We start from the raw sequence: 14,773 nt of genomic DNA, 5'->3' as shown, positions 1-14,773 counted from the left end.
TTGCTGAGGCTATCCTATCTCAGTGTCCTAGGTGCTGGGACTGCCCCCAGCTGACAGAACATTTATGTAAAGAATCATTTGACCAAAGCATAATTACCATTTTAGTTTTATATTTGAATGTAATCTTTCTCATATAAGAGCATCTTACGAGGTAGTACGGGTTCTAGAAAGAATAAAAGCCTCTTTTGTGTGTGTGTGTGATACTGGATTGAACCCAGGGACATTCTACATATAAGTTACACCCCAGCCCTATTTCATTATGAAACAGGGTCTTAGTAAATTGTTGAGACTAGCCTCACATCTGTGTTTCTCTTGCCTCAGCCTTCCCAGTACTAGGATTAGAGGTGTTCGCCACCATGCCCCGCTGGGAATAAATTTTAACAAATAAATTATACAACAACCTGTAGCTTTTGCATTTAATAATGATCTAGAAGAAAAATGATAAGCCACATCTAAGCTGAAAAGCAGTGTGTTGAACAAGTGGGGTTGGTAAAAGCGTCCCGTAATTCTGAAGCTAGGCAGCCCCGATTTGACGTTGTTGAGATTCAGTTAAATATGCATGTATTGTTGCTAAACAAAATGGAAGGCTGAAGGTGTTTATAGGAATGCCTTTGTCAGGTTTTCATAGTTGCAGCGTATACGTCGTCACTGTCTCCCCATGAATAGCTCCAAGCTGCCTTTGTCTGTCAGTTCTGTAGTCCTCGGGATAGCCCTGTGTGGCTAGAAAGGTGGTTTTTACCTTTCTTACTTGACACACAGTGACAGTAAAACTCAGTAAATCAAGTTATGTAGTTTGTGGCCAGAAAGTTACACAGGGCGGACGAGTTTATAGAGCGAGGGCTGACCGCAGTCACGGTTTGAAGTCCTGTGCTCCTTTCTGTGGGTACTCTGTGGAGGCGTTCTGCCTCCAGGCTACACCCCAGCCCTTTTTTTTTTTTTTTTTAGTTTTTGTTTTGAAACCGTTTCTCTAGGTTGCTGAGGGCCTCGCTAAGTCTCTGAGGCTCGTCTCAAACCTGTGATCCTCCTGTCTGCTTTAGCCTCCCAGTTACAGGAATGAGCCACCACAGATTACTGCTTTTGATTCTTGTTAGAATATGAGCAGTCTGCTAGTCCCTTTGGATAGAACAGATTATAGCAGAGCACTGCACCTGTCTGCCCTAACCTTTAATTTGCAGGAAAGTGACTTAGTTAACCCCTTGGCCCTTAAAGCCTACCGAAACCCAGGAGAAATAATAATAAAAACCCTACTATAAGAAAAAAATCAGCCAGGCGTGGTGGCGCACGCTTGTCATCCCAGCATTCGGGAGGCTGAGACCTGGAGGATCCTGGTTCGTGGCCAGCCTCAGCTACTTAGTGAGGCCCTCTGCAACTCAGTGAGACCCGGTTTCAAAATAAAGAATAAAAAAATAGGGCAGGGATATAGCTTGGAGGTCAAATACCCCTGGGTTCCATCCCCAGACCTGGGGAAAAAAATCTTAGGAGGTTTGGTTTATGAAATTTAAGCAGAGCTGAGTGTAGCTCAGTTTTAGAACGCTTGCCTGGCATTCACAAGGCCTGGCCAGTGCACATCTGTAATTCTAGTACTTGGGAAGCTGAGGCAGAAGAATTGGAAGGTTAGAGGCCATGCTCAGCAACTCAGCAAGACCCAGTCTCAAAAAATATAAATAGGGCTGAGGTTGTAGCTCAGAGATAAAATGCCTCTGGGTTCAGCTCCCAGTCACTCCCCTCATTTTTTTTTTTTAAGCAAATCCATTATGATTATGCTGTTGCAATTAATTAAAAATATCGCCAGAGCCAGGTGTGGTGGCGCATGCTTGTAATCCCAGTACTTGGGAGGCTGAGACAGGAGGATCATGGTTCAACAGCTTCAGCTACTTAGTGAGGCCTCTGCAGCTTAGTGAGACCTTGTTTCAAAATAAAGAATAAAGCATAGGGCTAGGGATGTAGCTCAGAGGTAGAATGCCTCTGGGTTCAATCCCCAGTACTGCAGAAAACAAATAAACAAACAAATAAACACCAGAGGTAGTTTTGTTTCCTCCTTGGCCTTAAGTAAAGACCCATCTGAGATTGGTGGGTGAATGTGGGGCTGCAGTGCCATTGGTCCTTGGGGAGGGAGAGTCCGGGCAGGGTGGGGGACCAGCCGTGGCTAGCTGGCCACCGTGCCAGGGACACGGGAATCAGAAGTTTTAAGGCCAAATCCCAGAAGTGCCAAACGAGGCTCTACTGTCAGTCTACCAACTCATCACTTAACACAATGTTAAGCACTTCCTTTAGACCTTATTGAGAACTATTAAGCCATGGATTCTGGAATTTTGGTCATTTACTATAAAAGTAGTAGTTGGCACGAGTACTGATTAAACCCAAAGATAATGTGTGTAAGTTAGAAAATTTTACTGAGAAGCAATGGAACTAGATAAACTCAGGCAGTTTTATGAAGTCTTATTTCCCTTTTTATAAGGGAAACTAATAACTCATATGACTTAGCATGCAGACTCATCCATTTAAATACGTTTGCTGCTCACTTTATTTTGATTCATATTCTCTTAGTCCCGTGGCTTCATTCTGCAAATGCAGGAAAGCTGTTTTTGAGAGTGTGGTTAATTTCCATTGGATTTCAGTGCCCTGTCAAGCCCATGTATTAATGTTAACCAACTGTCTTTTCTTTTTATACAGAGAAGTGTGAGCTGAAAGGTTCTCTCTCTGGCAGTAACGCTGGAATTACAAGCATTGAGTTTGATAGTGCTGTAAGTACCTAATAGCTGTGATTTTAGAGTTTTTGAAAAGTAGGGACACCTGATCCTTGACGTAGAAGTAGCTTACCTGGTTTCTCTGCCCTTCTGTATCTTGAATCAGTCCTTGTTAGAGAAAGGTAGAAGTGGATTATAGAACTGGTGGATCTACTGATAAGCTGATGAGCTAAAACACACTGGTAGACATAACTAAACCTGTAGTGTCACTCAGTACTTTTTTTCTTGATACTGAGGTTTGAACCCAGGGCACTTCACCACTAAGCTATACCTAGCCCAGGTCTTTGAGACAGAATATTAGCAAGTCGCCCAGGCTGGCCTTGACTTTAATATCGTCCTGCCTCAGCCTTCCAGTACTGGGATTACAGATGTATGCCACCATGTTTGGCTCATATTTTTATAGGTGTTCCACATCTGGGGCAATGGGCAAGATTGGTTGAAAACTACTCCTTGAGTTCAGTTGGGGAATAATGATAAGATGGAAAGTCAGGTGTGGGTTGGCCTGTGTTGTGTGTTGCAAGGTTTACATTTCAGTGGAGCCTTGAGGGTGTTTTGGAGGTGCTAGGGATTGTAGTAACAGTTTGCACGTGTTTAGCATATGCTCTGTTCTTGAGCTATATCCCTAGCCCCGAGAGGTTTTTAAAAACCAGAGGCCAAGCCGGGCATGGCGGTACATGTTTGTAATCCCAGTACCTGGGAGGCTGAAACAGGAGTGTTGCAGGTTCGAGGACAGCCTCAGCTAATAATGAGATTCTCATTAGCCTAGCAAGACCCTGTTTCAAAATAAAATTGGGCTGGGGGTATAGCTCAGAGATAAAATACCCCTGGATTCAATCCCTAGTACCACACACATACACAAACACAGAGGCCAGGCATGGTGGTGCACACCTGTAATGCCGGTACTTGGGAGAGGCTGAGATAAGAGGATCACAAGTTCAAGACCAGCCTCAACAACTTTGGGAGACCGTGTTTCAAATTTTAAAAATCAATCAAATAGAGCTGGTTACTTGTAGCTTAAGAGGTGGAATGCCTCTGGACTCAGTTTCCAGTGGCGCGCGCGCGCGCGCACACACACACACACACACACACACGAATAGCATTAAATCCTGGAATAACTGATAACTGACAGTATTGAAGACTGGCTTGGAAGTGGCAGGTCTGAAGTGGCCCAAGTGTTCTTCAGATATCCTGGGCCCATGGTGCAGTGAGACAGGAGAGGGTGTGGCCAGGCACAGGGCACATGGGAACTGGGTGGCCCTGAGAGCCGTAGTTGGGAGGAACAGGGGTGCCTCTGGGCTTCCCAGTGGGAACAGGACGCCAAGAATGTATGCTGTTAGGGACGGTGGCCAGGGAACAGCTCGTGAGCGAGGGCATCTGGGCTCTGTCTTGAGCCTGGGGTGTCTGTGGCATTGAGGGGGGGAGCGACCTCAGGAAGCTGGTCTGCACCCAGGAGATCTGGGATTAGACATCATGGCGGTGATAGTTGGTGTAGTCTTAGGCATCTAAACCCTAGACTTGACTCTTGGGGAATTTGTATCAGGTGAGCACAATTCCTCTATTTTGGCTAAAAGTTATTTGTCCTCTACTTCATTCCTCCAGGGAGCTTATCTCTTAGCAGCCTCAAATGATTTTGCAAGCCGCATCTGGACTGTGGATGATTATCGATTACGGGTAAGACATAATCTCCAAACTGCATATGGAAGTCTGGGCCCAAAATAGAGGACAAGCGGCAAATGATCAGAGAACTCTCAAAATCATACTTGTTCACTATTTCCTCTCTGGAAGAATCATGTTTCTTCTTTTCTTTGTCCAGGATTCAATCTCAACATATTTGCAATAGGACCCTCACATTTCCATGAAAGACATGGGATATTTCTGTTCATAAGAGCTAAGTATTTTTGATAGTTTGGTAGAGACCAATTTTAGCTTAACTTCATAGATTTTAGCACCAACATGTGAATTGTGATTCTTATGGTCCCTAAGACCTAAAACTTAACATCTAGAGTGTAGCTGGAAAGTAGAATATATGAGTAAGACTATTACTTTTTGTTTTTGTTTTTGCAGTCCTGGGGATTGAACGCAGAGGCATTCTACCTCTGAGCTGCACCCCAGCCCTATTTTTTAATCTTAATCTTGAAGCAGGGTCTCACTGAATTGCACAGGGCATCACTAAGTAGCTGAGACTGGCCAAGAACCTGCAGTCCTGCCTCAGCCTCCCGAGTGCTGGGATTACAAGCGTGCGCCACCACGCCCGGCTGAGGATGTGCTATGATAGACGTAAGGCAGCCCGACAGCTGGGCGGGGGGACAAGGCGGAGAGGTGAATAATGGAATGAGATGTGGAGCTGGGCGTCGACAGACCAGAACTTACTGGTTGCATCACGCTCTGATGGAAAGGCATATACATGCCCCATCTGCGAAGGTGCTCTTCTCCTGGAGCTTGAAAGAACTGTCACAGGTGCTCATTAAATAAGTTACTGAAAGCAAAAGACGAATTTGGCATTGGTGGGCATTTCAGCCCCCCCCCCAAAAAAAGATGCTGTTTTTGTGTTAACTGTCACCAAAACCTGACATGGTGTTAAGATGAACTTCCTAAATCTCTAGGGAGGTGTTGGCGCTGTGTTAACAGTCTGTTCCATAGGCTTCTGGTCTGATCGGGTGGTGCAGGAGTGAAGAGGAGAGCCTTTAGAAACAGTCGCCTCCCTTGGCCTTTTTGTTTTCCTGGAGGAGCTCTGGAAGGTAGCGGGATACATGGTAGCCAGCACTTAGTAGCTCTTGGTCCTCAGGAGAAGGCCCACATTTTAACATGCAGAGTTGCTGACAAAGGTGTGCGTTACAGCAGCTGGAGGACCTGCCCGTGCTCCTGCGGGAGGGCCAGGGAAGGAGACTGCGTGGCAGGGAGCCTGCCACGGGCCCCGTCCATTCGCATCCCTGAGCACGGTTTCAGTTGAAGCCTGTGGTGCTGCACCCTGGTGTAGAAAAGGCGCCCGGCCAGTTCTCAAGGCCGCACTACAGCCCCGCCTGTGGTGCACTCTGATTTATTTAACCGGTGGTCTTTTATTGGATGTTTAAGATGGGGTGAATATTTCCCAACATTAATTTGCTTAAAGGGAAAGGGAATTTTCTTGAGTGACTTCTGTGCAGTATACCCAGTACTGGCCTATAAATGTTATTTATATTCCTGTTTTTATTATCAGGGAAAGCCGGGCGTGATGGTTCATGCTTGTAATCCCAGTACTTGGGAGGCTAAGACAGGAGGATCCCAGTTTGTGGCCAGACTCAGCTACTTAGTGAGGCCCTGTGCAACTCAGTGAGACCTTGTTTTATTTTTTTATTTTTTGTTTTTATTTATTTATTTTTTGTGTGTGTGGTACTGGGGGTGGAACCCAGAGGCTTTCTACCTCCGGGCTATACTCCCAGACCTATTTTTGGAAACTGGGTCTCACTAAGTTACTGAGAGCCTCACTAAGTAGCTAAGGCTGGCTTCGAACCTGTGTGATCCTCCTGTCTCAGCCTCCCAAGCGTGGGGATTACAAGCGTGCACCACCACACCCAGCTGAGACCTTGTTTTAAAATAAAGAATAAGAAATAGGGCTGGAGGTATAGCTCAGAGGTAGAATGTCCCTTGGGTTCAATCCCCAGTATCATTAAAAAGAAAAAAATTCTCTTCCAGGGAAACCAGGTGAGGTAGGTAGATAAGGAAACTTAAGCTCAAATAAGCTAAAAAGTGACCTAGCTAAGATTAGAATTCAAGCCAGGCATGGTGGTGCCACTTGTAATCCCGGTACTTGAGAGGCTGAGACAGGAGGATAGTGGGTGAGACTCTGTCAACCTAGTGAGGCCCTGTTCCCAAATAAGAAATAAAATTGGGCTGGGAGTGTAGCTTGAAGGTAGGATGCCTCTGGGTTGGATTCCAGGTGACAAACACACAGACTCAGCCATAGCTGAGGGTGGTGTTCTCCATAGGTAAAGGGAGGGGGTCTGTGTAGAACTGACAGGTGGGCATCAGACTTTGGGTCTGAAATAACAAGGAGACCTAAGGATGTAGACCTAAAAAGCAAAGGTCATAGTGCTGGGAAACTGTCCCAAATAAGTGAGTTTGTAACGCACCCTCTTTGGAGAGGGTGTCCTTCCTCAGTAGGCTGTCTTGCCAAGCCCTAGCCAGCAGAGACCCTGTTGTGGAGGAGTTGGGGCCTAGGCTGTATCTCCCTTTGCTAGACCAGTCGGCTGTGAGGGGTCTCTGACATATCCAGTCACTTAAAGGACTTGCCAGGCGTGGTGGTGCACGCTTGTAATCCCAGCATTCGGAATGCTGAGATGGGATGATCGCAGTCCGTGGACAGCCTCAGCTACTTAGTGAGGCCCTTTGCAACTTACTGAGACCCTATTTCCAAATAAAGAATAAATAGGGCTGGGGATGTAGCTCAGAGGTAGAATGCCCCTGGGTTCCATCCCCAGTATTAAAAGAAAAAAAATTTGTAGGGTGAGCTTTGGCCATACAACTGAGTCCTCGCCAGGAGGACACATCCGAGCATTAGTGACTGGAGAGGCTAGTCCATTTGTTTCTTCCTCGTTTCTGCCTGCTGGGAAGTGGACGTAAGACTTGAATCCTTGGGCTTGGGGTCTTTTTCTAATTAGAAAGCAAACATCAGCTATCTCCCAAGTCTTTGGGGTTCTACATGTATAAAAATGTCCATTCCACCCTGAAAGAGGTCAGTGATGACTAGTAAAAGGTCTGACGCCCCAGGTGCCCCAGCATCCCGACGTCCCCAGCGCCTCTCACCCACCAGGCTCCAGCCGTGCTATGGTGGACAAAAGGGCAGCTGACAGGCTGGATGTCCCTGTTCTGTGTTCCCTGGCGAGCCCAAGGAAGACATGGTGGCTGGCATCCGACAGCTTCATCACAAAGGGATTGATTGTTGGGAGTGCTGGTATCCGGGGCTGTGATCTGACATTTTCAAGCTGAGACCTCTGATTGAAAACACCCCAGGGGTAGAATTGTTTGTGTAGAGTCCTGGTGTTTCCTTTTCCTTTTCTAAATTATGCCTGCAGTAACCATTTCTTTTTCTCACTTAAAATATGGAATTTTCAGTGGTACTGGATAAAATTCAGGTGTTGTTTTGTTGTTGTTTATTTGTTTGTTTGTTTGCTATACTTACAAAAAGTTTCCAGAACAGTGCAGACAGGTGTGTTTGGAGCTGATTCCAAGCACCCTCCCCCACTGCCACTCCTCTCGGGGAGGCACCTGGTTTGGTGCTGGTGATGTTAGGTGTTTACTGGGTGGTTTCTCTTGGGCTTGACACCTGTGTTAGTGGTCACTATGACAGAATACCTGGGAGGGAGCTTCCAAGGAGGACAGGTTTATTTGGCGCGCTGTTTCAGAGGTTTTGATCCTTGTTGCTTGGGCCTGTGACCGCCTGGCACGTCTTGACAGTGCGTGCCAAAGGAGCCTGTTCACTTCGTGGTGGCCAAGAAGCAAAGAATGAAATGGAAAATGGCAGGAGCCCTGGCATCCCCTCGAGGGGCATGTCCTTCATGACCTAACTTCCTCCCTCTGGGCCTGCCCTCCCGAAGGTTCCACCGGTACCAGTGATGCCGCAGGCTGCAGACCAAGCCGCCAACACCTGGGCCTTTAGAGGACGCGCTGATCGCAGCTATAGCAGTGCCTCACCTCTGGGCGGCAGCCAGACACTGACCTGTAGAAATCTCTGTGAGCCGCCCAGCAGGCCAGACATGCTGCCGAGCTGACATTCCTCCTCCATGTTGCTGCGCCCTTGCCTTCCTGCTGCTTTGAGAGTTCCCGGTCGGACCTCGAGACTGGGTGCCTTGGCTGCTCCTCTAGTGTGGCCAGCTTGTAGCAGCCCAAGGCTCACCCTGGCCGTGTTCTCTTTCCTAGCACACGCTCACCGGACACAGCGGCAAAGTGCTTTCTGCTAAGTTCCTGCTGGACAATGCGCGGATTGTCTCAGGAAGTCATGACCGGACCCTGAAACTCTGGGATCTACGCAGCAAAGTCTGTGAGGAAATTCAGTCTCTCTGTCTGTGCTGGTGTAGACACTTGCACTTCCTGTAGTGCAGTTTGAGTTCATGTTCAGAGGGGCGCTGGGGTGATGGCGGCTGTTCTCGTTTGAGGTTTTGTTTCATTTGGGAATGCTGACAGTTCTGAAGTTAGGGTGGTGTCGTATGCATAGCCTCCTGGGTGTTTCTACTTGACTAATGATGTTTGGTTTTCTTCCAGGCATAAAGACAGTGTTTGCAGGATCCAGTTGCAATGATATTGTCTGCACAGAGCAATGTGTAATGAGTGGACATTTTGATAAGAAAATTCGTTTCTGGGATATCCGGTATGGCATCCAAGAGTTTGGTGAGGGGATAGACGAGAGTCTCTTCATAGTAGAACTTTAAGGTTTTAATTATTTTAGCCAGGTGTGGTGGCACACACTTGTAATCTCAGTACGTGGGGGGCCGAGACAGGAGAGCTCCAGGTTCGAGTACAACCTGAGCGAGTAGTGTCCAACCTAGTGCGACCCTGTTTCAAAAAGAAGAGAAATAAGACTGGGAGTGTACCTTGGAGGTAGAATGACCCTGGGTTCAATTCCTAGCACCACTGCCCCCCAAAATTTGTTAGAATCTAAGTAAACATTTCTGTCTCCTCACACATTTATCCTTTGTGTGTGTGGTTAAAACATTTTCAGTTAGATTGAGTAAGATAGTGGTTTTGGGGTTTGTTTTGTTTTGTTTTTGGTGGTACTGGGAGTGGAACCCAGGGGCTTTTCTACCTCCGGGCAATACTCCCAGACCTATTTTACACTTTATTTGGAAACAGGGTCTCACTAAGTTGCTGAGAGCCTCACTAAGTAGCTGAGGCTGGCTTGGAACCTATGCAATACTCCTGTCTCAGCCTCCCAAGCGCGGGAATTACAAGCATGCACCACCATGCCCGGCTATCATGATAGTGTATTATTTTTAAGCATTGGAGATTTTTTTTTTTTTTTTTTTTTTTTTTTTTTTTTTTTTTTTTTTTTTTTTGGTGGTGGTACTGGGGTTCCTGGAAGCCCTTCTACCTCCGGGCTACACTCCCAGACCTATTTTTACATTTTTATTTGGAAACAGGGTCTCCTAAGCCAGCGCGCGCGGCAGGCTTCGAACCTGCGCGATCCTCCTGTCTCTGCCTCCCAAGCGCGGGGATTACAAGCGTGCGCCACCACGCCCGGCAGCATTGGAGATTTTCTGAGCAGGGTGGTAGCACAGAGTTAGGCATCTTTTGTATGTGTGTGCGGTACTAGGGATGGAACCCAGGGGCGGGGCCCTCTACCACCAGGCTCTACCCCCAGCCCTGTTGTGTTTTGTTTTGTTTTGTGGTACTGGGGATTGAAACCAGGGGCATTCTACCTCTGAGATATACCCCAGTCTTATTTTTCATTGTTTATTATTTGGAAATCGGACCTCACTAAGTTGCTGAGATCCTAAGTTATTGAAGCTGGCCACTGTGTCTCAGCCTGCCAAGTACTGGCATTACAGGTGTACACCACCACTCCTCACTGGGCTTCATTTTAAAACGTAGTAGGAGTCAGTTCTCTCCAGGTTGCAGGAACATCCAGAAGGTAGAGTTTTGTCTCATGGAGATACATGGAAAGGAAACTAGGGGAGAGAAACAGGTACCCAGGTAGATGAGGGTCCTCGGCCGCCAGAACCGCAGACTCCTGCCCAAGGGCTCCTCCCCACTTCGCTTTCCCATTTAACTTCCTTCATTCCTTGCTGCAGTAAGTTTGTTATGGCCCGCCATTGCCCCTTCAGGGGAACGAAGAGATCGGGCCAGTTCTGGTGAAGATGTTGTTGATGGAAGCGGCACTTTGCGCAACCTTGAACCATCTCAAGGGCCAAGGGATGCAGTGATTGGCCTGGCATGTGTGTCTGTGTGTTGTCTTAAGTTTTTGTTTCAGGGCTTCATTAGGTTGCTGACCGTCTCGCTAAATTGCTGAGGCTGGCCTCAAACCTGTGATCATTCCGTTTCAGGCTCCCAAGTATTGGGATTACAGGCCTACACCACCGTACCCGGCCTGGACACCTATATCTTAACTCTATGCTATTCTTTACCCCCAAAATAGAATGCTAAGTCTCTGGTTCATTACACGTGCTATGAATCGGACACATTACCAGCTACACAGATGATGAGATAGCAAACTACCTGTAGGCTGCTTACAGTGACGAGGGAGGGAGAGATGTGATTCAGCCAGCAGCCTACTGAGTTAGATGCAGGAGCCCTTGTCTAAGGAGGTGGGTGATTCGTCTGTAGAAGCGAGTAGATGTATTTATTTTTAAGTACTGGGATTAAGCCCCCGGGCTCACCACTGAACTGCGCCCCCGCCCTTTTTATGTAGCAACAAGGCCTCACTAAGGTGTTTGGGCTGGCCTCAAACATAACTTTGGGGTTGGCAGCGGGCATAGCGGGTGTGGGAAAATCAGAGCTGATAGGACCTGAGTTTAAGGCAGTAGAGGGAGAGCAGCATGACAGGAGGAATGTGTTTGGGCAGGCTGGTGACAGGCTGAAGTAAGGCCGCATGTAGGGAGCTAGCAAGGAGAAGGGTCCAGAAGCGGAAGGAAAGCTGGGAGACAGTCCTGTTGCCGACCAGCCTTGAAGTGTAAGGCGGTCAGGGCTAGAAGCCCAGGACAGTGAGGTCCCGGGGAGGTGGGTGCAGTTGGCTGGTGATTTGACCGTGGAGGCAGCTAGGTGCCCCACAGGGTGGGGGGGCAACGGAGACATGGTCACGGCTAGAGCTTTGAAAGGCAGAGAGCCTGCCCTCAGCCTCCCGTGCACTGGGATCACAAGCGTGCACCACCATGCCTGCTCCACTTCATATTTTAGTTGTAACATTTGCTTGGCTTTTTAAGCCTGAAGTTTGAGTCGGGAATGGTGGTGCACACTTGTAATCCCAGTACACTTGTAATCCCAGTACTTGGGAGACTGAGACAGGAGGATCTTAGGTTTGAGAACAGCCTCAGCAAGTAATGAGACTTTCATCACCCTAACAAGACCTTGTTTCAAAAGAAATATAAAGTAGGGCTGAGGATGTAGTTTGGAGTTAGAATACCCCTTGAAAAAACTCTGAAGTTTGACCTTAGAGTGTGGAGTATTGTGCCTGGATCCACATATTTAGTAACAATGAGATAAATTTCTGCTCATCAAGGTAGAAAATAACTTACTTTAAAAACTTATAACAGCTGGGTGTGCTGGTACACTTGTTTGTTAATTCAGTACTTGGGAGGCTGAGACGGGAGGATTGCAGATTTATTGTCCAGCTTCAGCCACTTAGTGAAGCCCTCTGCAATGTAGTGAGGCCCTGTTTCAAAATAGAGAATAAAAATAGGGCTAGGGGTGTCGCTGGAGGTACAATGCCCTTGGGCTCAATTCCCAGTACTGCAAAAACAAAACAAAACTTACAACAGCCAAGCATGATGGCACCTACCTGTAAACGCAGGGGAATTCTTAGCAGATTCAGCATTTGGCACCTAAACCAGTGCTGTAGGGCCTATTGATGGGAAAGTGCAGGTAGCTGTTAGGCTGGGACACCGCTGCCTTCCGTGTGCACTCAGTTCCTCCACGCCGTAGGGCCTGGGCAAAGTGGAGCTGTTGAGACCTTCCCACTTAGGTCTCGGGGTTCTCCCTAGATCAGAGAGTGTGGTCCAGGAGATGGAGCTGTTGGGGAAAATCACTGCCCTGGACTTAAACCCGGAAAGGACCGAGCTCCTGAGCTGCTCCCGTGATGACCTGCTGAAAGTGATTGACCTGCGGACGAACACCGTCAAGCAGACGTTCAGGTAGCGGGCGGGCGGGGGCGGCGGCCCTGCCTGCTTCCGGCTGGGGGAGCGTGGGTAACGGTGCCGTGTCTCTCCAGTGCGCCTGGATTCAAGTGCGGCTCTGACTGGACCAGAGTTGTCTTCAGGTAGGTGGCGATGCCCCAGCTTGGCTGATCTCTGTCGGCGTGTGGGGTTCTCCCACGGGGAAGTAAATAGGGCTCATCGTGTCCGCAGTGAGCCTGGACGTTGTGCTAGAGGCACCGTCGTGTCTCTTCCCTTCCTAGTGTTCCTGTTGAGACTAGTGGACCTGTGTTGGTTGGCTGGGCCGGCAGTTCCGCCCCGCTCCCCCGGGTGCCCGGCCTATTGGAGGGCTTCTCGGGAAGGACGGGCAGGCTCTGCCTGGGTGGATGTGGGTGGGCAGTCACAGTTGCCTCCCTCGCTCCTGCTCTCCCTTCTCCCACGAAGCGGACTGTCCCGGCACTTCCTGGGTCACGCCCATGCTGCAGAGATGAGGCTGCACATCAGTGCTTCCTTCTCTCCCTATCCTGCTCTCTGACCCGCAGCCGACCAGCCTTGGCCACTGTCAGCTTGTGGCGGCTGGCTTTGATCTCCCCGTGTGTCATCTGAGTCTGATGGGTGCTTAGGGACTTGGAGCCCAGGCAGGGCGCAGCCACACGCCTCCTTAGGGCAGGGCGAGGTGTGTTACTGCACGCCTTCGGCTGTCTGGGCACGCGGAGGGGTGGTCCTGTGTTTAGCTCCCATGAAGAAGAAAGCTTCCTTCTCAGCAGGGGCCCTGAGGACACCAGACTGAGGGCAGGGGCAGTAGCTTTGCTCTTTCTGTCCTCTCCAGCCCCGACGGCAGCTACGTGGCGGCAGGCTCAGCCGACGGCTCTCTCTACGTCTGGAGTGTGCTCACAGGGAAGGTGGAGAAGGTCCTCTCAAAACAGCACAGGTGAGAAGAGCCCGACAGCGCGCGCTGTCCCCTGCCCGCGGTGGGAAGCAGGGCCTGTGTCCCCATCAGGCTCGACCTCCGCCCTCAAGGCTGTGACTGCCACCTAGACGCTCCCGCAGGAGCCAGGACGGCAGCCGGCGGGGGGGGGCTTTGCCCTCCCTCTGTCCCGTGTGTCTCTAATTTTCACAAACCTTTTTTCCCTGGCGAGCAGCCCCGAGCCCCTTTGGTCTCGGCTCTCTCCTGACCTCCTGCGCCCTGCTGGTCTGGCTTCCGCCCGGCGCTGACCGCGCGCAGGCCGCGGCTTCCGAGGCTTGAGCTCCGTCTCCAGGTTTCTCTCAGCCCTTCCGACTGGACGCTCAGAAGCCAGGCACCTTTCACTCCAGTGCTGCCGAGGAGACGGAGCACAGTTCTCTTGCATCCTTCTGGGTTTTGTTTTTTGATGGTACTGGGGATTGAACCCAGAGGCAGTCTGCCTCCGAACTGCATGCCCGGCCCTTTTTATTTTCTATTTTGAAACAGCCTTCCTAAGTTGCTGATGCTGGCCTCAAATCTGTGATCCTCCTGTCTCAGCCTTCCGATTGCTGGGATTACAGGTGCACAGCACCCCCAGCTTCTTTTGCTGTTCTAAGTCCCTGATGGGGGCAGGCCAGGCTCTTCCAGGTGCACTGCGGCAGGTTTGTAGCAGGCTGTGGCTCCAGATGCTTGAGACTTGATGTTCTTCTGCTCTCTTAAAGCTCCTCCATCAATTCGGTGGCGTGGTCGCCCTCCGGCTTGCATGTCGTCAGTGTGGACAAGAGCAGCAAAGCTGTGCTGTGGGCACAGCCTTGACCGGCCTCGGGAGGGGCCCAGGAGGCGCGGCCCCACAGCACACGGCCTGCCTGTGGGCGGAATTGCTGAGAATTGGACTGAAGTCTCCGGTGGCCCGGGAGAATCGCGCCGGAACGGCCTGCCCCGGGTCACCTCGCGAGGCGCAGGCTCCTGCCTGCACACTGGGAAACGCTATGGACGAGTTCTGATCTCCATACCTCCCTAGGAGCACGGGCCCTGCGAGCCTCCTGGCCGTGCAGCCGTGCCAACCACCGCGCTCCGGGAGCCGGCTCTCCTCTGCCTCCCGATCTTCCCAGAGTCGGTTCCGGCCTGGCACTTTCCTCATCTTGGCTCACTGGCCAGTGGACTTGCTTGAGCCGCTGGGTAGTGGAAGCGCCAAGTGCAGGGCCCGCCCGACGCCAAGGGCCTGGGCGCTCGCAGCCTGCTGACCTCGTCCTCGCGCCGCCGAA

The 14,773-nt window shown here is 49.9% G+C and overlaps 1 protein-coding gene across 4 annotated transcripts in view; it reads left to right on the top strand.

Moving 5' to 3' along the window:
• ATG16L1 (autophagy related 16 like 1) overlaps nt 1-14,324 on the top strand; it is a gene marked incomplete at both ends in the record, with an annotated part of 40,776 nt that extends 26,452 nt beyond the window's left edge. For all 4 annotated transcript variants that reach the window (XM_080690224.1, XM_080690223.1, XM_080690222.1 and 1 more), the window contains 8 exons: nt 2,674-2,744; nt 4,347-4,418; nt 8,643-8,763; nt 8,985-9,090; nt 12,416-12,565; nt 12,643-12,690; nt 13,395-13,496; nt 14,231-14,324. In XM_080690224.1, coding sequence (XP_080546350.1) covers nt 2,674-2,744; nt 4,347-4,418; nt 8,643-8,763; nt 8,985-9,090; nt 12,416-12,565; nt 12,643-12,690; nt 13,395-13,496; nt 14,231-14,324 — 764 coding nt within the window. The remainder of the gene's footprint in view (nt 1-2,673; nt 2,745-4,346; nt 4,419-8,642; nt 8,764-8,984; nt 9,091-12,415; nt 12,566-12,642; nt 12,691-13,394; nt 13,497-14,230) is intronic.
• Between the last annotated feature and the right edge of the window lie 449 nt (nt 14,325-14,773).

The sequence above is a fragment of the Muscardinus avellanarius genome (genome assembly GCF_963383645.1).
Source record: "Muscardinus avellanarius genome assembly, chromosome: 2".
Taxonomy (NCBI): Eukaryota; Metazoa; Chordata; class Mammalia; order Rodentia; family Gliridae; genus Muscardinus; species Muscardinus avellanarius.
The sequence above is the reverse complement of the archived record's forward strand: the minus strand, read 5'-3'. Positions and strand labels throughout refer to the sequence as shown.